At 38.0% G+C, this 27,391-nt stretch overlaps 1 protein-coding gene and 1 long non-coding RNA gene across 6 annotated transcripts in view; both read left to right on the forward strand.

Annotated features, from left to right (window-relative positions):
• Positions 1-27,391, forward strand: part of LOC127661424 (uncharacterized) — a 359,800-nt gene that overhangs the window by 265,772 nt on the left and 66,637 nt on the right. The gene's annotated exons all lie outside the window — the stretch shown is intronic.
• Positions 368-27,128, forward strand: wt1b (WT1 transcription factor b). 5 transcript variants are annotated; one of them, XM_052152112.1, is made up of 10 exons: positions 368-519; positions 601-1,061; positions 1,800-1,922; positions 4,335-4,425; positions 11,938-12,018; positions 14,393-14,495; positions 15,161-15,308; positions 24,516-24,605; positions 26,265-26,348; positions 26,491-27,128. In XM_052152112.1, the coding sequence occupies exons 2-10, from the start codon at positions 638-640 to the stop codon at positions 26,610-26,612; spliced, it is 1,266 nt and encodes a 421-aa protein (XP_052008072.1). In that variant the 5' UTR covers positions 368-519; positions 601-637; the 3' UTR covers positions 26,613-27,128. The 5 variants fall into 5 exon arrangements, with proteins under 5 accessions (XP_052008072.1, XP_052008074.1, XP_052008071.1 ...); XM_052152114.1 differs by having other exon boundaries at positions 368-1,061; positions 26,265-26,358; XM_052152111.1 differs by having other exon boundaries at positions 368-1,061.

The raw sequence follows: 27,391 nt of genomic DNA on the forward strand, positions 1-27,391 counted from the left end.
AGCTTACATGCTAACTAGGACTGCAAAACAACTGTATGAGAAAACATATCAAATCCAACCTTAGAAACAGAGAAAGAAAACACAAAAACACACACACACAATTCAAATCTGAGCAGAAAGCAGAAACCCACTGAATCTCTGACACGCACACACACACACACACACACACACACACACACATTAACAAGACGTTAGTCAGAACAGGATGGAAAGGGCTGTTAAAGATGAGTAAGGTTAAGCAGAAATAATTTTTTCACAACTACAGGGGTTGTGACTCCTCCTACAGAGATGGTGGGATGGTTTAAGAGCTGACAGACCCACTCAAATCTATGAGAGTTAAGTTACTCCTACATAAAACTCTCTCGATCCCAGTCCATACTTTTCTTCTAACGCTTCACCAGGACTGTCCATTGCAGAACCCATCTCGGCCAATCACACAATCTGCTGGACAGGACATCTTCTTGGACTTCTTCAGGGGCAGAACGCCCCTCCAATATCTTTATCTTGGAGATTTAGGAGGTTTTATTCTTTTTCCATAAGTTCTCAGCTCAGAATCCCTTTTCGCTCTACTTGAAGTCTTATCACAAATCTTTGTTTTAGAGTTTTAATAGCGCTGGAACTAAGAACATCCTTCTAAATGCTGACCGAGTCTAGTGGACTGATGGGATCTGATGTCAGAGACCTGAGCACTCTGCTTCCAGCAGTCCCTATGCTGCCAGGGGGGACCACTAACTGTTCCCTACCCGTCAACGGAGCACCGCAGTGGGGGCCAATGATGGACTTTCACCCCGGCTCCCCATACGGATCTCTGCCCGCTCATTCGTTCATCAAACAGGAGCCAGGTTGGGGGGCCGCAGACCCTCACGAGGATCCCCACTGTGGTTTAGGTGCCTTCACTGTACACTTCTCAGGCCAGCTTACAGGACCTGGAGGCTGCAGACATGGAACTTTCACAGATTCTCCCTCCAGCCAGAGCAGGATGTTCTCCAGTGGGCCTTATCTGCCAGGTTGCATGGAGAGCCCTCCTGCCCCGCGGAACCAGGGTGAGACAGCCGCCATAGGTATATTTTCATATTCTCTCTGTCTTGAGTCACAAACCTAATGCAGTCCGATTGATTCAGGCAAGGGCGTAGAACATCGGGGTTACAGTATGAAGAATTGACATGCTTCCATTGATCATGGTATAAATATGGGAGGGGTTGTACTTGATTGTTTTGATTATTCCATCCCCCCTGAAATGTTAAATAATGTTTGACTATTTGATAAGCACATTTTTTACTGTGTACATTTTATAAACAGTTTTTTTTTTTATTGTAAATGCTTTTCTTGTATAATAAAAAATCCTAATGGATTTTAAATACATTTAAATACATCTGTGAATACGGCTTAGACAAGTTTACACTGAATAAACAACATTTCGGTATTGAAATATTCTTTAGACCGGTTTTAAGAGTGATTAATAAACAACAATTAGCTTTATTTGTTTGGTGCATGTTTATTTTTCATTTCTATTCTTAATAAGAATGAGAAAACAAAAGAATGCTAGTTTGATTTAAAACAGATTCTAAAAAAAAGGGTGTAGTTTAACAAAACAGATAAACCCCCAATAATAAAAATAAACTAGTACAACCCCCCACATTGTTTATATTGTGATCAATGGAAACATGGGTAAATGCTTCAAGCCAAATCCACGCTCTTGCTTGTATATCCTGTGAGAAAACATGGATGTTACTGAGAATAAACAAACACTAATGGCCTCATTCACTCTTTTCCCCTGTTTCTATCACTTCCTCTTTCAGGTTATGGTACATTTGCATTAGATGGAGCTCCCTGTTACGGTAATACACCAGCTCACCACACTCCACCATTCCCCAACCACGCCTTCAAACATGAAGACCCCATGTCTCCGCAAAGCACCATTGGTATGTATACTTTTTATTTACGTGGTTCTTTGTACATATTGTGACAGTTTCCTGGTGAAATGACCACTAGATTTGCTACAACAACAATTACTTTTATTCACTCTCACACAAATTACAGGTAAAAAGCAGATTATCAGTTCAAAACGTACTTCTCAACCCGTTCCTTACACAATGTAAGATCTTGATCTCACAAGGAAAATGGAAACAGTAGATTGACTTATCTTTAGCTGAAAACCGTGCTTACCAACATTCAAAACACTGCCCCCAGTGGCCAAAGCGGTAAGTGTTGTTGGGTGTATGAGCACATGTGAGCTCCATTTTCTGAGTGTAATGTCCATGGAGGGGTGCCTAAAACTATTTTTTTTCAGCTGTAAATGGTGTAATACATTGAATGGATATTTTATAAACCGTACCCCCCAACCCAAACCCCAAACCTAAACCTAACCATCAGCTCATCAATGATTATGGAATGTGATTATTTCCTGGTTTCAACGTGGGATCTGAACCCCAGTCTAAGATGCTGCTGATGAAATGTACTTCTGGTCGTGCCACAAGGTATACAAGGTGAACACGTTGGAGCCTATGCAAAAAAAAGTCAGGTAGGAGATGCCGCTTTTCAGTGAGTCGGCATAATGTGGCCGATCCTAGGATACCGGAACTCTTGGAAACAACATAGCGACTTCCCATGTGATCGTCTTGACCTATAGTCAAACGATCCAGTATAATGTTTGCATCATATAACCAACAACATTTACAAGCTTGTTTGAGTGTGGACGTTCTGCATAACGCGGCCCATTCGGCACATTTCTCGGCTGACCAACCTGACCCCATGGTTCGCCCGATGGCCAGTACGCCCCTGATCCGCCTCAAAGTGCGTCGGCCCACCGGGAAATTGCCCGATATGCCAGATTACCAGTCCAGCCCTGGGTTTAGGGTAGTTAGGTAGATAGGTTTTGTTGATTTATAACTCCATAGAGGATTAAACTTGAAAACTTCATCTGTTTTGTTGACGTTTTAACTCGTTTTTAGCGACACATAATAGATATTTCACCTCAGAACTGTTGTGATACGTGTAATGAACCGTGAAATTTAATTTTGCAAAAATGTCGCCACAGTCATGTCATTTTCATGAGATCAGGTTGCATATGGTCGCAATAATGTACTTTAAATTCATAAAAGGTGTTCTTTGTAACTTTTTCAATGTTAAAATACACTTGTGGCAGGGTGGAGGGCGGAACCGGGCCGTGACAACACTGTTAAAAATGTCATACCACTTAGATACTGTAAATATGTTACTGTAAGAACATTTGGCCATTTAACAGCCACCGTTGGGATGATTTGATGCACCCCTATGTGTTGCATACATTGTTTTTGCGCCCATTGCTGCCTTTAAGTTCGATAAAAAAGCAAAGTGGAAAAGGAAGCATCTTTGAATTTAATTCCTGATCGTAATTCCAGAGAATCAAGGTGAAACTCTGAAATTCTATAAAATAAGTAGAAAGGACAGATATCATTGTGACAAGTTAAATAGATGGAACAATAGATGTTGTTAAAAATATATGATGAAAAATTATTTAACAGTGTCCTGTCCCAGTTTTATATGCAGAGACAACTATAATTAAGCCATAATTATTTTTGTAATTCCATTAGGTGCCACTTGTGAGGAAGAAATAACACACTTCACTTTTAATATTGTGTACAGTGCAGGAAAATGGATTTATGAGTGTGTGTATACAAGTATAGTATGATGAATAAAATGTATTTCTATCTGGAGTGAACTATATCTTCAGTTAGTAGAGGAACTAAAGCCATCACCACAAAGATCATCTTGAGGTTATGTGTCAAAAGGAGTTTTAATGTCAGGGCAGTAAATACTCTATATATGTTTTTCCATTTTACTCTCATTTTTACCTCACCCTCTCTCATATATGTCAAAACACTCAGCAGAGCGTGTATGTTTCAAAGTTCATAAAACATAAATTACACCCCTCTTCTCGGGCCTGTTATATCAGGAGGAAGCAGAATAGTGGATTGTGAGAGGAATGTTTAGCACTGCCAGGGGACTGATTCCCCGTCTATTGCCCTGTGAAGTAATGACCAGAGTCCTCTCTGAATCTCAGGTAGGAGCTGGTGACTGCTTTATGGTCTCAGGGAGCTCTGAGCTGTTTGGATAACCAATTAAAAATGAGGCCACACTCTGCTAGCTGCCTCTATAAGAGCTCTCTGTTAGTTCTCCTGTAAAACGCTTTGTTTCACACGTAAACAGGAAAAAAGTATGAACTATTTGAAGAAGATTATCTAAGTGCTGACACTTTTTTGTTTATAGGTCAATATCACTCAGATATGGTTGAATTATGTTCACTGAGTTTTGTAAATTGTAATACCTTTATGCTTTGAATTGTGTGTATGCAGGTGAGCAGCAGTACCCCATCACCCCAAATGTTTATGGGTGCCACAGTCCCCCTGACAGTCAGACCTTACTTTTGAGAAACGCCTTCAACAGGTACCTTCTTTACCATGTTTGACCACTTACACACTAGGCAAAATGCTTCCAGTGTATTAAGAGAGCTAAATAAGCATTACATGATTAGTGTAATACTTTACATTAATGTTCCCTTTATAAAACATTTATAAAGGGTTTCATTTATGACCAATAAGTCATTTACAAATACATTATAAGTCATTGATATGCAGTTAAAAATGCGACTTTAATGCAACACTTGCCAACCATTGTAAATGACATTTAACTTAAATGTTATAAATGCTTTATAAATACACATGTTCATGCTTATATTAATCAGAAACTAAAAATGCCCTAATCCATGTTTTATGTCACAATCCAGAAGAAAAAAAAACTGATTGTTATAGTGATATTAAAATGAGGGATTATGCAATAATTACTGTAATATCTGTGCTCAGTTGTGTTGTCACTTTCCTTGTCATGTCGGTGTCAAAAGAATGGTGCTACTATGAGATGTGTCCCAATGTACCTAGTCCTAGTTATCTAAAGTCCTCTGCAAAAACACTTTTCAGGTCTTCTTGCTCATTCACACTATATCTCATATAATTTATCCTGATGATCACTAAGCCATACTGAACTTTATGTACTGTACATAGGTTTCTAATGTGGGCTGCTCCTTCTTCATGTGTGTCCACTTTACATTAAAGTACATTTTCATTCTTATGTTGAGTGTTAGTAAGCATTTGAAACATATGAGGTAAAATTACTCACTATTTGGCAGGTATTGCATGACAGTTACCCTTTTAATGTATGTTATTATAACCACATATAAATGATTTATAATGCATTTGTAAATGACCTATTAGCACATTAAATGTATAGTTCACCAAAAAATACAAATTTCTCAGCATTTACAGTAATCACCCTCACAACTAATTTTTTTTTTCCTTCTACTGAACATAAATTAAGGTTTTTAGAAGAATATTTCAGCTCTGTATGTCCATACAATGCAACTGAATGGTGAACAGAATTTTGAAGCTCCAAAAATTATATAAAGGCAGCATATAAGTAATCATAATACTCCAGTAGTTTAATATATGTCGTGTGAGGCAATGCAATCACTTTTGGTGAGAAACATTAATATTTAAATCCTATTTTACTATAAATCTCCAATTTCACTTTCACTTTAAAACTGTGGAAGTAAAAGTGAAGATTTAAAATAAGACTTAAATAGTGATCTGTTTTGCACCCACACCTAACATATCGCTTCTGAGTATAAGTATTTAATTACTGGAGTCGTATGGATTACTTTTATTCTGACTTTCGGAGCATTAAAGTTTTGGTCACCATTCACTTGCATTGAAAGAACATACAGAGCTGAAATTTTCTTCTAAAAATCTTTGTTTGTGTTCAAGAGAAGAAAGAACATCATACACATCTTGGATGACATGAGGTTGAGTAAATGATTGGAGAATTTTTATTTTTGGGTGCACTATTCCTTTAATGAACCTCTTTAAAAACACTTAACAAAAGAAACATTAATGTGTTACCCATAATAGTTTACAATGTATTTTTTCTTAATTGAAAATACACTGTAAAAATTATATGTCCAGCAACATAAAATGTACAACTTGTGGTGATATCTAAATGAACTCAATTAAATTGAAGTTTATAAAATATTATTTAATATGGCATAATAAACCTGACACCATATGTTATAAAAAATATATTGTGTGCAGGATATGCAGTACAGAACATATGACATATGATCGATAGATGACAAACGCTTAATATTCTGCCGAATATACACAGACTATAGATTTAGACATATGCACAACTTAAATATGTCTTAAAACAATAAAAAGATTATTTTAAATATGCTCTTTATATATTAAATGTATCAAAGCTTCATATTTGTTGCATATTATTCGACAGAATACATAGTAATTTCACTCAAGGTAAATGTATTCACGTGTGCTATTGATAATAAAAATAGTCAGAGGCTATTTGCAGTGATGCATGCTATTTACACTGAGAGCAACAAGCGATAGATGCTATTTACACTGATGTGTACAAAAAGCATCTTCTTTGCACTAAGTGCAAATAGCGGCAGACACTCTTACACCTCTCTTAAATACTAACATACAGTATAGTGGCATCACTGCAGCAGTTTTATTGTGTTTATTTGTTTTATTTATTTTGTCCCACAGACACCATACCCCTAAACCTATCTTACAAAAATGAACCATGGTTTTACTACAGTAATCGTTGTATCACCATGGTATCTTCTAGTAAAAATCAGAGTAACCACAAAATTAAACATGGTTACTATTAACCTATTAACTACTATTAACAACATGTTAATGTTGTAACACCATTGTTAGTACATCAGAACTAACAATATAAACTATTGTGTTGTTATATACCTACAACATTACTACAGTAAAACCATGGTTCATATTATCCGGAACTCCCGACCTTCACTGTTACCCAATCACTTCTCTTTTATTTATTACTAAAATCTCTTTTATATATATTACTATAAGTATTACAGGAAATATTAAGATTGAAGACATGGGAAAAAGTACGTCAAGGGGTGGGATTTTAACCCAGTTCTCCAGCATGCCAACTCGTGCCAACACATACACATACCATCATTACACCCACAGCTACTACAGCTGCACAGGGGGATGCATTTTTTTGTAAAATTATGTGTTTCCACCAGACTACTGGAGTGAAAATAGTCACTTAGTTATCCAGTCTCTTAATCCACTAAATATCTAACCCATTAATCAGTTTAATGTCTCTGCCCCATTGCGAAAAATTTGAATATGCCCGCCTTCATTTGATCAGCAGTTGAATCCAAATAAATCTGTCATGGCTGTCTTGAGTTTGGTCTGAGCAGCGGTGGGGGGAGTTAGTTAACAAGATGGGCTACTTGCAATTAGTGTAATTAGACAGTCTTAAAAAGATAAGTTACTGGATGAAAATCCTTATTTTAAATGAGTTAATGTTTTTACTTTAACAGCTCCCCAGTATTAGCTTACAGTAAAAACAAAGCCCAGCACACACAACATACTACTTTCCATTTTTGCTGCACAGTTTGTGAGGAGCAATGAATAATCCAGTAACAGCTCCATTAAGGGGATGTAATTCTGTACCGTTGTGCTCAACAAAATGAAAAATGTCCATATGGCTCATTGGTACATATGTGTGATCACACTGATTGTAGCTTATGTCAGATGAGTGTATGTAGTAGACTATATGCCATTTGATTACCTTGACTTGTACTTTATGTATGGAATATCATTCATCCCTCCTCGGTTTTTGGCTTCTATCAGGTAAGGAAACTTTTCTTATGGGCAGACAAATAGCAGCAGAGGTGGGAGGGGGCAGTGAGGGGAAACGTTTAGCATGTTTTAACGTTTAGAGAAAGTACCACTGATTCTAACTGCAGAAATTAACAATTTTTCATTACATGTCACTTTTTTTCTCATGGCAGAAAAAGCATGAAACACAGCGATGTCAGTTTTGTAAAACAAAAGTGTTACATGACTTCTAAAATCAGGGCTGTCTCTTTTTTTACGGGACGTCTGGTCACCGTAGTCCAAAGTGTCCAAATACGTTTTGGGTGTCCGTAGCAGCTTGATAATGAATCATTTCTAAAGTGTGGTTCATGCAGTAAAATCCCATGAAATAAAAAGGAATTACAATACACTAATTAATGTAGGGTGTTGTTTATCAGCATCTACAATAACAATTTAGAGTATATCACTGATTTGCTCATTTGGTGTGGTACTACCCCCTCTTGTTTTGTAAATCTGCAGTAAGCGAGTGACTGAATTCAGTGTCAGTGAGGCCCAGTCTGAATGGCTCGGATGATAAATCCTCAGTAAGTCTGCAGTGAGCATTGCTGTCTACACAAAGGTTAAGAACTGCACAGCAGCTCTCTGCAAGCCAAAATACACTCGCTGTCATCTACTGCCCCTTTCCTTCAAATTCCTGTTCCCTTCCCTGCCTAGCTGTCTCCAGAGACACGAGAGAAGAGGGGAAGGGAAGGTAAAGAAAGAGAAATCCAAGCATTCTAATGAATATCATTATAAGAACAGGATAGGCGTGCTTAGTCAAGTCAAGTCATTTTTATTTTTATAGCGCTTTTCACAACACACATCGTTTCAAAGCAGCTTAACAGGAAATCAAGCATTAACAAAAAAATGAAACGGTAATATCTATAATGTCTTACAGTGATCATTGTGACATTTGATTAAATATGATTGTAAAATGTGTATAGAAATTAAATAATTAAATAATAATTGTATTTATAACCCCAGTGAGCAATCCGAAGGCGACTGTGGCAAGGAACATAAAACTCCATAAGATGTTGGTTAATGGAGAAAAATAACCTTGGGAGAAACCAGACTCACTGTAGGGGCCAGTTCCCCTCTGGATAACATCATGAATATAATGCCAATATTAGTTATGTATAGTGCAAGTCTGTCCTCCGCCTGTCTCAGAAGTTGCCTCCGCTTATGTGACAGTCAATCCATGCATTTTATCACGTGCCTCACTGTGGATGACACAGCGGAGACTCACAGCATGTGGAGACTCATGCTACTCTACGCGATCCACGCACAACTTACCACGTGCCCCATTGAGAGCGAGAACCCCTAATCGCAACCACGAGGAGGTTACCCCATGTGATTCTACCCTCCCTAGCATCCGGGCCAATTTGGTTGCTTAGGAGACCTGGCTGGAGTCACTCAGCACACCCTGGATTCGAACTTGTAACTCCAGGGGTGATAGTCAGCATCAATACTCGCTGAGTTTCCCAGGCCCCCCCTTTGTTTTGCTTAGATTAAGTGCATCATTACTGTGGCATGGGGGGTGGTGGTCATGTGTCTGTCTGCGGGAGGGGGAAAGCGATAAGTCTCGTCACCTGGGCTGTAATTACTCTAATATCTGTCTCTCATTATAGCAATGACAGTGGGAGACAGAGGCCTACCAGAGCAGCAGAGGGGAGAGAGAGAGGACCAAAACAGTGGCAGAGGAAAGACCCGCTACAGAGACTGTATTTTAGAGAGAGCTATTTTGAGTTGGCCACTATAGCGTTTTTGCTTTGTGTGTGTTTAGCTAAAGAGTGTGTGAATATACACTCAACTGTTTGCTGTCTGCTGACTCCTCCATTGCCCATGAACCTGTCCTTATCACAGTGGTGCCGAAAACCCAGCTTTGGAGGAGAACGCCGTAATGGAGTCCTCACCGCTTGGCGAAATCTTCAAGACCCTCATCAGCAACCAGCAAACCAGCATCAAGCCCTCATGGAAGTACGACCAGAGTAGGAACAGCGCATCCAAGTCCTGCTATAGGCACAAGAGGAGGACCGGTAGGTGCTCCAGAGCCTGATCGCCAGAGAGGGGGCTGGCGCTACAACCTCACTGGAGCCTTCCACACCTGTGGCCCTAATAAAGATGGGGACAAATGATGTAGGTGGCCCTCCGATCAGTGGGTGGCCCGCCTGTTGCCCTTACTCTCTAGGGAGGTGCAGCTAGCGGCACAGCAACTTCCTGCCACCAGCCTCCTTTATTACATCCACCTGAAAAAGGCCATCCAGCAACGGGTCGATTGGACCCCAGAGCAAAAACGGTTCTAGTGGCCAACTCAAAAAAAGCTCTCTCTCTTTCCTCCACCACTACTCTGGGCCACTCTCACTCTCTCTCCCCTCTGCCGCTCTAGCGGGCCTTATCAGGTCTCCCTCTGCCATCACTATAATGAGAGACAGGTGTTAGAGTAATTACAGCCCAGGTGACAAGCCTTACCGCGTTCCCTCTCCTGCAGACAGACACATGACCACGCCCCTCATGCCACAATTACTAAAAGATAATTTAACATTGACCACATTACATGCATCATTTTTGGTCCACGCTCTTATTGTCTAAATTCTGGAGAAAAAAATACATCAGAATTGTGAACAATCTTTACGCCAGTTGGAATATTCCCTCAATATATGTAATCAGCATATTCCAAATAAACTAAGACGTGCATGTTTTTTTCCTGCTAATCTATTGTTGGAATTCTGGAGATGCTCGATCATGCCATTGATTTCAATCCATTTGTAGTAATTCTGCACAGTAATTTAATCAATGCATTAATTAAATTATAACAAAAAGTATGGAAAAGAACACAGTTTACACATTTTCACCATCAATGCTATAGGGATCGGTGCATATTCTTCATATACTGCTCTCATGTTGTTTAGAGAAAAAGGAGTTCACACAGAACCCAAAATAATGGAACCAGGGTTGATAAGACCCAACGGAGAGTCCCCACTCTGCCCCCTCCTCACTGTAAACACAAAGCTGCTGTCTGGAGCTTGGAATGCCTTTAGGGGTCGTCATAAGAAAACACACATACACAAACCTGTTACTGTTGCACTGTGTTCCGGTGACCCCAGAGCCTCCAGCTCTTGGTGAAAAAGCCAGATTATAGGGGAACGAAAAGGGAAATTCCAGTATGTATTTCATCAACAAAGTTTGGCCTAGAAACTGTCTCTAAATTTCGAAATACTGGTATGAGCTGTAATGGAATGTAAGTTCTTGGAAAGCAACATGCCAGCCAGCCATGAAGGACTAATTTAACATGTTACCATAGTTAGAATAATAAATAATAATTATAATAATAATATGGGCCTCAAGTTATTTTTAAGCAATTAATTATAATGATAAATTAACCATCAAGTTGCAGAAATATTCAGTTAATTTTAAAAATATAATTTGTTGCTGTTTTAGCTGTTGTTATTAGCAGTAGTAGTAGCAGTAGTTTTTGTTTTGATATTAGTTTGTCATATAAATAACTACAAAGTAGCTTAACTTTCATAAAGGAATATTAAAGAATTATTTAATTTAAATGTCACACACTTTTCACAAACTAATATTACATAATTGTTTTGTTTGTTTGACACACTCACGTTGTGGCCCTGGTAGAAACTACTTGGCCTTCTAAACTGCCTTTTTAGCCCACAGTAAAAGGACTAACAGCAAATGCGTCAAGGCCATTTCCCCAAACCTTCCCTGCCCATGATACCCAGAAATCAACATGACATCACACTATTACATCACTGTGCCAGGAACCCAACTCTCAAGTTAGGAACACCTGTGACCTGTAAGTGAGCTGTGAGATGGCTCTTCACTGCACGTGGAGACTGTATTAATGTGTGTATTAGCAGTTTCAACAGTGCCAAACAAGTTCCTAAAGGCTGGTTCCTAAAAAAACTAAAACCCTTGCTTATAAATCAGTGGTGGTTACTAAGCAGCATCAGCACACCACAATGCTGACAATTTGCACTTAATCACAAAAATAAAAACAAAACAGCATTAATAATTATTGACATTATAAATAAAATTAGACTAAAATAGTTAATCACCTCTTTATGTGTTCTTTCTTTCCATTCTATTTTTGCCTAGTTTATTCCCTTTTTAAAACCTTTGTGCTTCTTTAGAAGCTGAGTAATGAAAGTTGGATCATGTGACCTGTGTATTGTCTCCTCTCCCTTGGCAGTGATAATCTGTATCAAATGGCATCCCAGTTGGAATGTGTAACCTGGAACCCCATCAGCTCACTGACGCCCAGCATTAAGAGGTAAAGACCCTCCCGTTTCAAGAACTATGCTTCAAAGGTCTCTATGATTTGTCCCTACATTTCCAGCTCTACTAGATAGGTAGTTGGGTTTGTGTGACAGTGTGGGTCTGTAATTGTGATTCCTTCCCTTCCCTTCCATTCCCACCTCTTCTTTCCTTTCCTTTAATTTCCTTTCCCTTCCTACCTCTTCTTTCCTTTCCTTTCCATACATTCAATTTCTTTTTTCCCAACCTTTTCCATTCCTTCCTTTCCCTTCCCACCTCTTCTTTCCTTTCCTTTCCTTTCCTCTCCCTTCCCTTCCTACCTCTTCTTTCTTTTCCCACCTCTTCTTTCCTTTCCTTTCCTTTCCTTTCCTTTCCTTTCCTTTCCTTTCTTTCATTTCCTTTCCATACATTCAATTTCTTTTTTTCCAATCTTTTCCATTCCTTCCTTTCCCTTCCCACCTCTTTTTTCCTTTCCTTTCCTCTCCCTTCCCTTCCTACCTCTTCTTTCCTTTCCCACCTCTTCTTTCCTTTCCTTTCCTTTCCTTTCTTTCATTTCCTTTCCATACATTCAATTTCTTTTTTCCAATCTTTTCCATTCCTTTCCCTTCCCACCTCTTCTTTCCTTTCCTTTCCTTTCCTTTCCGTTCCTTCCCTTTCTTTCATTTCCTTTCCATACATTCAATTTCTTTTTTTCCAACCTTTTCCATTCCTTTCCCTTCCCACCTCTTCTTTCCTTTCCTTTCCTCTCCCTTCCCTTCCTACCTCTTCTTTCCTTTCCCACCTCTTCTTTCCTTCCCTTTCCTTTCCTTTCTTTCATTTCCTTTCCATACATTCAATTTCTTTTTTTCCAATCTTTTCCATTCCTTTCCCTTCCCACCTCTTCTTTCCTTTCCTTTCCTTTCCGTTCCTTCCCTTTCTTTCATTTCCTTTCCATACATTCAATTTCTTTTTTCCAACCTTTTCCATTCCTTTCCCTTCCCACCTCTTCTTTCCTTTCCTTTCCTACCCCTTTCCTTCTCTTCTCTTCCCTTCCCTTTCCTTTCCTTTCCATACATTAAATTAATTTCCTTTCCATTCATTCATTTATTTTTCCCCAACCTTTTCCTTTCCCACCTCTTCCTTTTCTTTCCTTTCCATACATTCCATTTATTTTCTGTCCTTTCCAACCTTTCCCTTTCTTTTAATTTTTTTAATTTTCTTTCCTTAAGCTGAGCCTTAAGGCTACAACAGCAGAAGACCATGTTTGGCACTTTATTAGGACCATAGAGTCCCTAATAAAGCGCTCAGTGAGTGTATATAGTACACTCATATAGGTCTGATGGTAGAGAAACAAAGAAAGAGAGGGGCTGAAATAGAGCATTTTTAAACAAATATTGCAGACTGAATTAAGAGCAGGATTTATGCTGTGGTGACAGCAGAGTGATAGATCCTGCTCAGTCAACCAGTCCAACCCAGATAAAGTGTCTGACCCTGGGTGTGTTAAAGGGGCACTGAGCTTGCTTGGGTGTGTGTGTGTGTGTGTGTGAGAGCGAGAGAGAGAGACAGAGACAGAGACAGAGAGATGTTGAAATGAAGTTACTGGCTAAAGGGTAGAGGTGAAAATTCTACAGTATTGTTTTTTGGTGTTTAATATTGTGTGAGATGATTGAGTGGTAGGTAACTATGCAAATTAAATAGGTGACTGAGATGCTGGACAGAATATTTATTTCAGCTGTCCAGATAAAAGATTTGGTATCCACCCTCTGAACCCTCATTGCCATGAAAACTGGGTGTTTATCTACTGAAAAAATGAATGGATGGGCTGTAGGAGGACTGGGCTAGTGATGGCTCATTCTGTAGTCTCTGGATGTGAAACATCTTTCAGCTCTTCATCCATTTCTGCCCACATGGACAAATCCCTCTCCTGACACACAGCCCTCCTTTACTATCTTTTATGGCAGTTATGACAGTTTTAATCTTTGACAGCATCCCTGCAGCAGACAATCCTCTTGTTCGATATGGAAAGGAGGAAGCAGGAACCGGGTTAACACTCACAAATATTTTTAATCATAAAACTGAAACATAATGACACACTGAGACACACAGCGGCCGCGTGCGTCTGTCTCTCACTATCACTCTCCGGCTCCTCCTCTACCTTGCTGATTGGGCAACTCAGCACCAGGCGTGCATCCTCACGGCCCGGCCACACCCTCCTCCTCATCACAATTCCATTGCTAATAAGAAATAGTTACTGTAATGTAACTCCATTTGTTTGTGTTTGTCATCAAGAGTCATTTTATGCTGTATTTGTCTGATATATGAGTGGTCTCTGTCTTTGTGCTTAGTCTCTCCATCTTTATCTCTGCTGTTTGTGACTGGTCTCTTTGTCTGTTTTTTTTGTCCATTCACAGTGCGAGTTATGAGACTGAAACTTCTGTGGGAGCGGCTCCTGTGGTGTTAAGTTACAGAACCCAATATCACATGCACACACATGGTGTGCTCACTGGACTACAGGTGGGTGGGTGACTGACTGCAACACACACACACACCTACCTATCTATCTATCGTTCGCTCCTCCATCCATATCCCTAAAGTACAAATTTCCATCGGAAGGAGGCATGTTTGCATTGAACAGACTAAAATAAATACTCATGTTGCAGTGCTATTTGAACTCCTTCAGCACCTGGCTAATATTAATTGCGGGTGGTTTGTGAATTTGTGAATTGGTCCCTCTGTGTCAGAGTACAGGAGCGATCATATTTATTAGTGTCCATTAGCAGCAATGGTCGGGGTTCCTTCTCTTGTGTCAGCCCATGGTCTCCACTTATACATCATCATAAACTCTTAATGAACATCCATCAGAGCTTTAGAAAGCCGAGACTGTCCAGGGAACAGTACATATGTATGTATGTGTATACAGTACAGTATATTTAGAACATTTACTTCACTACTCACTTTTCTGTCCTTCTCTTGTGTCTTCCCCCTCTTCCCCTTAATGCTTTTAAAAGCTAAACTGATGTTTAACAGGCCACTAGATAAGAGGGTTTGGTCAGATGCAGAACTGAGCCAGGGGTTTGTAACTGGGAAATGTAATGTTAAAACAAACAGGGACACAGAAGTTCAGCAGAATTGGCAAACAAAGGTTTGTTGATTGCCAATTACTCTCTTTTTTTCTCAAGGATGCACGGAGAGTACCAGGCATTGCTCCCTCCATTGTGAAATCATCAGAGAACAGTGAGAAACGTCCGTTCAAGTGTGCATACGCCGGCTGCAATAAGAGATACTTCAAACTGTCCCACCTGCAGATGCACGAAAGGAAACACACAGGTGAGTTTAACTGTGCAGAATATGACTGACAGCCTGACACAAATGTTTATTTTCTGGTTTAGAATCATAATGATGAAAGAAACAATGAAAAAAGGTACTATCGTGGTCTCAATAGGGGGTCTGCCATTAGAGCGGTTTAGCCGTGACGTCTTTGTAGGCGAAACTGGAAGGGTAATTCGCCATAGGTTCCTCAGGAATTTACTGTGGGTTTTATAATGGCAATATTGGATTTATGAGTAAAATAAGGTCTGTGGTAAACATTACTTAAAGATACATGGGCATTTTGTTCTACAACATAAATTACACACAGTCATACCTCAAACATTAATTTTGAAGCCGCTGTGTTTTTTACTAAAATGTATGGGTAAATATAAAGATGATTTTAATTGCTTTGAAATCTAAGCAACATAATACAGTATTTAAACGTAATAATGTGTTACTATACACGTTATTATATGTCAGACAATATGTAACAGGGCCTGCAAAAGGTTGGAGACCCCTGGTTTTGGTCTTTGCTTTTTTTCTTTTTTTTTAAAAGAAGCAGGTATGATTTACTATGTTGGGCAGCATGTTGGAATTTGTGCTTAACAAAGCTATAATTCATATATGAATATATTTATTATTCAGACCTCCAATAATAGAGGTTGGCAGACACTGGTGGCAGGGACTTAAATCAGAAGACGAGAAAAGTTCAGTGCAGAAAACATGAATTTACAGGATCCTGTCCCTGGATGTTTGTATTTCAACTCTCAGGAATGTCTAACTTTTTTTCTAGTGACAGTGTGAGTGAGATAACAGTGATTCACAACCATGATGATGAATGTGTAAAGCACAAATGCACACACATACACACTACCCTACTCATACTGAGCATGGGGTCGCTTAGGGGGCAAGACTGATTTGGTATCCATGGCAACATGACTGTACTATTTTTCATCCAATCATACAAAGACTGGAGAAAGCAAGAACCCCCATCAGTATAGAGCTCAACAGTGCCCGCCCACTTATTCAGCCGTCTGGGTTCCAGAAGTATTTTTCCCATTCATTTCTTCCATAGACTTTTCATTAAATCCTTCATAAAAGAGTTGCCATGAACCAAACCAACCAGCTGCAAGGTAAATCACAAATTTTGTTTTGAGGCAAAAAATATTTGAAAATCAGAAGAAAAGACAAAGGCACAAAACTGTGTACTTACTGTCTTTTTAATGAGGTTAAAATAACTTGCATTGCGAATGATGCCATTGAATAAAAACTATGGGAATATTTAAAACTATTGATTTCAGGTTGTTGATTATAAATTTAGAAACAATATTTTTTACATTTATTGCAAAATATTCAAATATGTACAAATACAGGTGAAACTCGAAAAATTTGAATATCGTGCAAAAGTTCATTAATTTCAGTAATTCAACTTAAAAGGTGAAACTAATATATTATATAGACTCATTACAAGCAAATTAAGATATTTCAAGCCTTTATTTGATATAATTTTGATGATTATGGCTTACAGCTTATGAAAACCCCAAATTTAGAATCTCAGAAAATTAGAATATTGTGAAAAGGTTCAGTATTGTAGGCTCAAAGTGTCACACTCTAATCAGCTAAACACCTGCAAAGGGTTCCTGAGCCTTTAAATGGTCTCTCAGTCTGGTTCAGTTGAATTCACAATCATGGGGAAGACTGCTGACCTGACAGTTGTGCAGAAAACTATCATTGACACCCTCCACAAGGAGGGAAAGCCTCAAAAGGTAATTGCAAAAGAAGTTGGATGTTCTCAAAGTGCTGTATCAAAGCACATTAATAGAAAGTTAAGTGGAAGGGAAAAGTGTGGAAGAAAATGGTGCACAAGCAGCAGGGATGACCGTAGCCTGGAGAGGATTGTCAGGAAAAGGCCATTCAAATGTGTGGGGAGCTTCACAAGGAGTGGACTGAGGCTGGAGTTACTGCATCAAGAGCCACCACACACAGGCGGGTCCTGGACATGGGCTTCAAATGTCAAGCGTCTTACCTGGGCTAAAGAAAAAAAGAACTGGTCTGTTGCTCAGTGGTCCAAAGTCCTCTTTTCTGATGAGAGCAAATTTTGCATCTCATTTGGAAACCAAGGTCCCAGAGTCTGGAGGAAGAATGGAGAGGCACACAATCCAAGATGCTTGAAGTCCAGTGTGAAGTTTCCACAGTCTGTGTTGGTTTGGGGAGCCATGTCATCGGCTGGTGTTGGTCCACTGTGCTTTATTAAGTCCAGAGTCAACACAGCCGTCTACCGGGACATTTTAGAGCACTTCATGCTTCCTTCAGCAGACAAGCTTTATGGAGATGCTGACTTCATTTTCCAGCAGGACTTGGCACCTGCCCACACTGCCAAAAGTACCAAAACCTGGTTCAATGACCATGGTATTACTGTGCTTGATTGGCCAGCAAACTCGCCTGACCTGAACCCCATAGAGAATCTATGGGGCATTACTAAGAGAAAGATGAGAGACATGAGACCAAACAATGCAGAAGAGCTGAAGGCCGCTATTGAAGCATCTTGGTCTTCCATAACACCTCATCAGTGCCACAGGCTGATAGCATCCATGCCACGCCGCATTGAGGCAGTAATTAATGCAAAGGGGCCCAAACCAAGTACTGAGTACATATGCATGATTATACTTTTCAGAGGGCCGACATTTCTGTATTTAAAATCCTTTTTTTTATTGATTTCATGTAATATTCTAATTTTCTGAGATTCTAAATTTGGGGTTTTCATAAGCTGTAAGCCATAATCATCAAAATTATATCAAATAAAGGCTTGAAATATCTTACTTTGCTTGTAATGAGTCTATATAATATATTAGTTTCACCTTTTAAGTTGAATTACTGAAATTAATGAACTTTGGCACGATATTCTAATTTTTCGAGTTTCACCTGTATAGAAGTAGTTTAAGGGTGAAGAGACTCGATTACTCATTCACAGTGTGTCATGGCAGTGGGTGGGTAGCTCCTAGGGCTTTGTTGCACATGGTCCTCTGATTGGTGGATCTTTCTCTACTGTACTGTGGGTAATGTAGTTGTTTACAATGAATTCCACTATTAAACACGATTTTTAAAAAGTGAAGTTGGAATAAGAGCCAGATGGCTTCAACAGAATCATATAAAATCGATGTACAACCTAAGAGTTAACGGTAGGTCTGTCTTTAAATGTTTATAAGTTATCAGTGAATATCGGATTTGTCTATGGAAAAAATTAACTGTTGCGCTCTATTGGGTTTTCAGTTGTTTATTCTTAAAGGACTATTCCAAGTTCAATGCAAGTTAAGATCAATCAACAGCATTTGTGGCATAAAGTTGATTACAACAAAAATAATATTGACTGGTCCCACCTTTTCTTTAAAAAAAATAAAAAAAATCTAGAATACAGTGAGGCACTTATGGAAGTGAATCGGGCCAATATGTAAAGAGTGCTGATTTTTTCATAGTTTTATTCTTTTGACAAAAATTTTCTTTAAAATTAGTCAATATTTTGTCACCTCATATTCATTATTTTTGGCAGTTTTAGTCTGCCAAAACGTGAAATATTACATTGCGTGTGGTGTTTCTTATGGAAACAGTGTATTCACAACGCAAGTTACGCAATGCAAATTATGCATACTCTGACTTGCACATCATTTAGTTCAAGTTCTCCTGTTCATTCGCTTCACTGTGCAGATGTTAGTTGTTTTATTACATATATGTTGTAGATATACTGTAGGCTACTGTAGTGATTAAAATCATGTATAAATAGGATGCGTTTGAATGAGGTATTTACCCCGTTCTGAAGCGATTAATTTTGCCTGTGTTCAACTCACGCAGCTCAAGTGGAGAAATCCCCAATTATATTAAGTCAAGTCATTTTTATAGCGCTTTTCACAACACATTGTTTCAAAGCAGCTTCACAGAAAATGATGCATTAACAGAATATGAAACTGTAATATCTATAAAGTCATCATTGTGTAGTTTGATAAAATATGATTGTAAATTGTGTATAAAAATAAATAATTAAATAATAATTGTAAGAACCCCAGTGCGCAATCCGAAGGCAACTGTGTCAAGGAACACAAAACTCCATAAGATGTTGATTAATGGGAGAAAAATAACCTTGGGAGAAATCAGGATCACTGTGGGGGCCAGTTCCCCTCTGGTTAAACAACATGAATATAATGCCAATATTAGTTGGCATTATACAAGTCATGGTTTAACATTATTAAACTAAGTAAGTGTTAAGGGACAGTGTTTAAACAAATATTTTGTATGAACTGTAAGATTAATGACTAATGTCTGTGAAGTTCATCCTGGATTAACAGTAGAAGTTCACATAAGATGCAATTGTCCTTGTTAGTTGGCTGATGAAGGTTTTTGTTGTCAATTAAATGACAATGAGTCTATGTACTCCACCAAAGTGATGCATGAGAGACTTAAACTGAGTGAGTGTGTCTGCATGCCAAACAGTGTTAGTGAGACTATTCCGTATTTTAGGAAAATATGAAAAGAATCTACCTCCTTTTGTGGATTTTGGGATTCTACGAACTATTAACAGGCCAGAATTTTGCGATTGTAATGAACGTGATGGAATATAGCGTGGTAGAGGATCACTTAAGTACTGCGGAGATAGACCAATCAAAGCTTTGTATTTACAGGTGAAACTCGAAAAATTTGAATATCATGCAAAAGTTCATTAATTTCAGTAATTCAACTTAAAAGGTGAAACTAATATATTATATAGACTCATTACAAGCAAAGTAAGATATTTCAAGCCTTTATTTGATATAATTTTGATGATTATGGCTTACAGCTTATGAAAACCCCAAATTTAGAATCTCAGAAAATTAGAATATTACATGAAATCAATAAAAAAAAGGATTTTAAATACAGAAATGTCAGCCCTCTGAAAAGCATAATCATGCATATGTACTCAGTACTTGGTTTGGGCCCCTTTTGCATTAATTACTGCCTCAATGCAGCGTGGCATGGATGCTATCAGCCTGTGGCACTGCTGAGGTGTTATGGAAGACCAAGATGCTTCAATAGCGGCCTACAGCTCTTCTGCATTGTTTGGTCTCATGTCTCTCATCTTTCTCTTGGCAATGCCCCATAGATTCTCTATGGGGTTCAGGTCAAGCGAGTTTGCTGGCCAATCAAGCACAGTAATACCATGGTCATTGAACCAGGTTTTGGTACTTTTGGCAGTGTGGGCAGGTGCCAAGTCCTGCTGGAAAATGAAGTCAGCATCTCCATAAAGCTTGTCTGCTGAAGGAAGCATGAAGTGCTCTAAAATGTCCCGGTAGACGGCTGTGTTGACTCTGGACTTAATAAAGCACAGTGGACCAACACCAGCCGATGACATGGCTCCCCAAACCAACACAGACTGTGGAAACTTCACACTGGACTTCAAGCATCTTGGATTGTGTGCCTCTCCATTCTTCCTCCAGACTCTGGGACCTTGGTTTCCAAATGAGATGCAAAATTTGCTCTCATCAGAAAAGAGGACTTTGGACCACTGAGCAACAGACCAGTTCTTTTTTTCTTTAGCCCAGGTAAGACGTTTGACATTTGAAGCCCATGTCCAGGACCCGTCTGTGTGTGGTGGCTCTTGATGCAGTAACTCCAGCCTCAGTCCACTCCTTGTGAAGCTCCCCCACACATTTGAATGGCCTTTTCCTGACAATCCTCTCCAGGCTACGGTCATCCCTGCTGCTTGTGCAACTTTTTCTTCCACACTTTTCCCTTCCACTTAACTTTCTATTAATGTGCTTTGATACAGCACTTTGAGAACATCCAACTTCTTTTGCAATTACCTTTTGAGGCTTTCCCTCCTTGTGGAGGGTGTCAGTGATGGTTTTCTGCACAACTGTCAGGTCAGCAGTCTTCCCCATGATTGTGAATTCAACTGAACCAGACTGAGAGACCATTTAAAGGCTCAGGAACCCTTTGCAGGTGTTTAGCTGATTAGAGTATGACACTTTGAGCCTACAATACTGAACCATTTCACAATATTCTAATTTTCTGAGATTCTGAATTTGGGGTTTTCATAAGCTTGTAAGCCATAATCATCAAAATTATATCAAATAAAGGCTTGAAATATCTTACTTTGCTTGTAATGAGTCTATATAATATATTAGTTTCACCTTTTAAGTTGAATTACTGAAATTAATGAACTTTTGCACGATATTCTAATTTTTCGAGTTTCACCTGTAGTTAACAAATTGTAAAATTAATTTGAAATTTAACAGGTAGTCACTGTAGCAATGATAAACTGTGGCTAATATGATCATATTACTTGGTTCTCGTCAGCACTCTGGCTGCTGCATTTTGAACCATTAGAAGTTTATTTATTGATCTTGCTGGACATCCTCCCAGTAATGCATTACAATAAACTAGTTTTGAGGTAATGAACGCATTAATTAATGTTTCGGAATCAGAAACAGAGAGCATGTGTCGTAATTTAGTAATATTCCTGAGATGGGAGAATGCTGTTCTACAAACATTGGAAATTAGATTTTTCAAAGGACAGATTGATAAGAAATATAACACCTATATATATCTTCACAGTAGAAAACGATGTAACAGTACATCCACCGAGAGTCAAATTATATTTTAGCGGCTTATTTAGAATTTTTTTGTCCAATAATTAGTACCACTGTACTGTCAGAATTGAGTAGAAGGAAATTTCTGGCCATTCAACCATTGTTTTAATTTATTGTTATTATACCTTGTCTTGTCTTTCTGTTGCCCTTCGTTTGTCATTTTTGTCACTTTTGTAGTTCCTTAGTTTTCACTTTTGTCACCCTTATAGCTCCATAGTCGTCTTGTTAGCCCTCGTGTTCGCTGTTCATTGTTTTCACCTGCCCTCGTTAGTTTCCCATTGGTTTCTGTTTATCACCTTGTCATCTTGTTTGAGTTCTGTTTGTTCATTGGCTCCCGTTTTCCCATGTCCATGTATTTTAACCCGGTTGTTTTCACTCCCCTCTGTCAATTGTTGAATGTTGTCATGCCTGGTATGTGTTCCCTGCCCGAGTTCTCAGTTTTATTTCATTGTGTTTAGTTTCCTGTTTTCCCATCGTGGTTGTTTCTTTTGTGTTTATTCGTTTGGTTATTTAATAAAGTAAGTTGCATTTGGATCCGCTCTCCTCGTTTGCCTTCGCTGCCTCTATTCATTACATTTATACACTCTGCTATTTTGGAGAATTGTAAAATTTCATCAGATTTTGAAGAAATATAAATTTCTTATATAATTATAAAATAAAATATTGACTTATTCCATGATTCCTGATAATATCTCCCAAGGGAAGCATATATAAGATGAAAAGCAGAGGCCCTAAAACTGATCCCTGTGCCACTCCATTCTTAACTTTTGTTTGATCTGACTATTCCGCGTTTACAGACAAAGTGGTAGCGGTCTGCTATATAGGACCTAAACCATGCTAATGCAACTCCACAAATGCCAACATAATTCTCTAGCCTATTCAAGAGAATGTCATGATCTATCATGTCGAAGGTAGCGCTAAGATCTAAAAGCACTAGAAGAGAAATGCAGCCACGATCAGATGATAAGAGCAAGTCATTTGTAAATCTAATAAGTGCAGTCTCTGTTCTGTAATGGGGCCTAAATCCTAACTAAAATTGTTTATATATACTATTTCTCTGTAGAAATGAACATAGTTGGGAGGACACTACCTTTTCTAGTATTTAAGAGATATTAGAATTCGGTCTATAATTAGTCAGTTTTCCAGGATGAAGCTGTGGCTCCTTAATAAGCCATTTTAAAGTTTATTGGGACATGTCCAAAGGATAGCAATTAGTTATTAATATTAAGAGAGGTTCTGAGATTACAGGGAATACCTCTTAAGAGCTTAGTTTGTATTGGTATCTAACATACATGTTGTGGCTTTTGACGTTTCGATATGTTTTGTTAGCTCTTCATGACCTATAACAGCGAAGGATTGAAGTAGCAGTGAGGAAAATTATGAGACACAGTTTTCTGAGGTACTGTGGCAGACGATTGCATACCAAAAGACTTATACTTATATCCCGCCCTCTTATTAACACCAAAAACTTCACTGTAAATTGCAGCAACACCTCCTCTAGACAAGGCTCATGTTTATAACAATAACCTGGGGGAGTTGATTTATTTAAACTAATATATTCATCCAGTTTAAGCCAGGTTTCAGTTACAATTAGTGCTATGGTTAAAAGAGATCTAATGTTTAGTAGCTCAACCTTTATATGTTTATCTTTTTTTTTCCAAGTTTGACCTCAATCTAATTTTTTCTAAATGATTTAGTGAGGGATTTGTGTTTGGTAGTTCAGGGAATAGACAGTCTCTATGAGATATCTAAGTGATACAGTTTCTATGTGTTGTAGTTTATGTGACCTGTGTGATGTCTCAAGCCAGCTAGCAGGTGTTCGGATAAGCCAGATTGTTTGCTTCCTGACCTTGGCCCCAATTAGTAAAATAGTAATGGGTTAGATTAATCTATATCTAATATCTTCTTCTATACACAGATCCTACAGATGTTTCTTCTTTTCATATTTTGCACTGCTAATATTTTGCAGTATCATTTTTATTTTGTCATATTTTCATCAATAGTATGCTTTAATAAAATAGTTTAACTATCGTCATGATGCATCTTTTTCTTCTAATCTTCGTTGATGAATTAACGCTTTCGTCTGTGATTTTATTGATGAGATTAACACTGTCTGTAAACTGTTATAATACTCACAGTTTCAAAAGCCACAAAATGTAAACAATATGCTCACATGATTTTAGTGTGATAAAATCGCTTACTAGCCTTTTCTGTGTAAAGTTATATGCAATTTTACAACTTTGTTGACATGACAAAGTAATGATGTAAATCCTAAAATGGCTGTAAAAACAAAAACTTTACAGCTCAAATAATACACAAGTTTAAATAGAATAATTAATGTAAGTGCTTTTATAAAATTATAAGCTTAAAGGAGGGACAAGCTGAAATTATTTTTTGTGAAGCGAGCAAAACAGTGAACTCATAACATGTAGCATTTTTCAAAGACATTTTTTCAGCCATAGATTAATTACACTTTGGGTTAAACTATATAAATGTCTTCATCATGATTCAAAATTCACCTCCTTGTGGTCAATGACAAAGAGTAGCTAGTTTTATTCTTACAGTATGACCTGAACCGCACCAACATGCTGTTGTCTTGCATTCGCAGGAGAGAAGCCCTACCAGTGTGGTTACACAGACTGCGGCCGCAGGTTTTCCAGATCTGATCAACTCAAGAGACACCAGCGCAGACACACAGGTTACACAACTTTTAATCTTCAGATTCATGATGTATTTAAAACTCACGTGAGAAGACTCAAGGCACAGCAGTCTTAGAGAATGAACTGTATGGGATCAAAATCCTGTCAAATGTATTGTGGTCATGGATCCAAAAATAATAAGCGTGAATCAAAAAATGTACAGATAAAAAATAACAAGCATGAATCAAAAATATATAAACACATCAGAATTGCAAACAAATTCATGTTTTCTTGGTTATATTACAGTTTTTGTGCGCTCTGACAATTTAGCTCCTATTTTAATTTTTTTGTATGTTTCCGCTGTATTTTCCTTTGCTGGTTCTGAATTCACCACTACATTGGTACAGCTAGTAAAAACATGCATCAAACATCCACACCAACCCAGCCTTGTTTTTCCCCCTTTTAGTTCTGCAGCCAATAGAGATTGCTAAGACATGTGACCAACTGGGCGGCAACGTCATCAGAACGCAAAGAATTATGGGTATGTTTGGCCAGTTTACATGTGCTGGCATCGCATAGCAGGCTAGTGCTCTGGCATAAAAATAATAAAAAGCGTGAAAAACAGAATATAAACCTACAAAATGCAGCGGTCTAAAGAAAACATTGTCGGACCATACCGCCTAAAACTAAATCCTAATGCAAAGACGAGGTATGACGAGAAAATAAAGGGAATCATACATTGAAGTCTTAAATAATGCCTAAACTAAAGTCTATGCTAACTAAATTGAGCTGACTTGATACATGTGTTAACAGACTATGATAATGGCCTACTCAAACACATTTCTTCCTAAAGCTGGCAGAAAATACTCAAAACAGACACAAGCAGTGTATTTATTAACCACAAATAATATAATATTGAGCAGCAGCCGTCAGAGTCGCATTAGAATGACGTCACCTCCCCTCTTCGATTGATTGGCTAGAGGAGCAGCTGTCGATCATGAACTAGTGGACCAATAGGGACGCAAAATTCCCCCTGATTTAAATGAAACTCTACTCACAGGTTTTGGAAACCAACAGCAGAACTTGGAAACAAAAGCAATAAATAAATACAGCGGAAGCATACACATTTTTTTAAAATGAGTAAAATTGTCAGAGCACAAAAACAGTAATATAACCAAGACAAACACGATTTTGTTTGCAATTCCGATGACTTTGCTTAATTTTGTATTTTTTTGGAAAAATATTTGAAATGTGTCATATATATATATATATTTATGATATTTTTGATTCATGCTTATTTTTTTAATCTGCGCTAATTACTTTGATCTGCACTTTTTATTTATTTTTGCGCTTATTTTTTTATCTGCACTTATTATTTTTGTGATTCACGCTTATTATTTTGATTAACAATTATTATTTATGGATCTGTGACTGCAATACTTTTAACGGGATTTTGATCCAATAGAACTTATTTATTTTAGTCTACATATTTGCTGGGCGGAAATCCACGAGCATGCTGAATACTAGTCGCTTTATCTCAGTAATCACTCGCAGAATAAATGAATCAACAGCACATTAGAAAACGGAGAACTTTGCTCTTGCATGATTCTGCTTACGCCGCAAGGTGTCAGCATATAACCTAAACAAAATATTACTCAGTGCACCTAAAAATGTGAAGCCAATAGTCTCTCTGTCGTCTTTTCTCTTTGGTCCTGTAGGAGACAAGCCCTTTCAATGTAAGACATGCCAAAGAAAGTTTTCACGCTCAGACCATCTTAAGACCCACACTCGGACACATACAGGTAAAACCAAGTGCGTAAACCTTTTTTTGTCTCAAACTTTTCAAAAATGATTTGATCTATTTGTTGTATATGTATCAATTTCATCTTACCTGAGAAAATGACAAGTCTTACAAAATTTGTGTTCCCATATTTTCTTTCTCAGGTGAGAAGCCGTTCACTTGTCACTGGCCTTGCTGTCAGAAGAAGTTTGCCCGCTCAGATGAGCTGCTCAGACATCACAGTATGCATGAGAGGAATATGACCAAACTCCACTTTTCAGTTTGAGACACTAAAACGCTGTACATACACAAATACACTGTATATAATCACACAGATGCTGAGGTACTCTAAATAGTAAAGATAGACTTGTTTACTACATTTTCAAAGCTTCTACTTTAGGAACGAAGGAAAACGTGTGGCATTCACTGAATACATACAAATATTTGGGAGTTTTTTTTTTTTCAGATTGTTTGACATGGGTACGATGCCATTTAAAAAAGGCTTCAGTTGACTGTGTATGAATCATCCTATATGAGGAATATTTTGCATCATCTCATTTTGTAAATAAGGACAAGGACCCTCCATCCCCTACACTTATACATTTTAGATTTTCCATGATTATTTTTCCATAAATGGAAAGTTGATTGCACTGAATATACTTTATATGTATTAAAAAATGTGCTGGGTAACTTAAATTGTTTCATCATTTTGAATATTAATTTTTGAAAAATTAAATTGGACAATTTAGTTTAAAAAAAAAACAGAAGCACTGTAATGAGTGAATATAATATTTGTTAAGGGACAGCGGTCTTCTTAAAATAACTTTTGTATTAAAATCCATTCAAAATACTCAGAATAGCAAATGTTTCATTATTTGTCTTGTGTTTGAAGGAAGGAAATGATGGGCTTAAATGGATAGTTCACCCAAAAATTTTAATTCAGTCATTATTTACTCACACTTGTTCCCTATCGAGAGGTCTCTCCTATTGCGTAAGTAGCTTACGCTATGGGAAAACTCAGTTTCTCGAGAAATATTGAAGTCTTTATGTAAAGCGCATTGCAGC

The sequence above is a fragment of the Xyrauchen texanus genome, chromosome 21 (genome assembly GCF_025860055.1).
Source record: "Xyrauchen texanus isolate HMW12.3.18 chromosome 21, RBS_HiC_50CHRs, whole genome shotgun sequence".
Classification (NCBI taxonomy): domain Eukaryota; kingdom Metazoa; phylum Chordata; class Actinopteri; order Cypriniformes; family Catostomidae; genus Xyrauchen; species Xyrauchen texanus.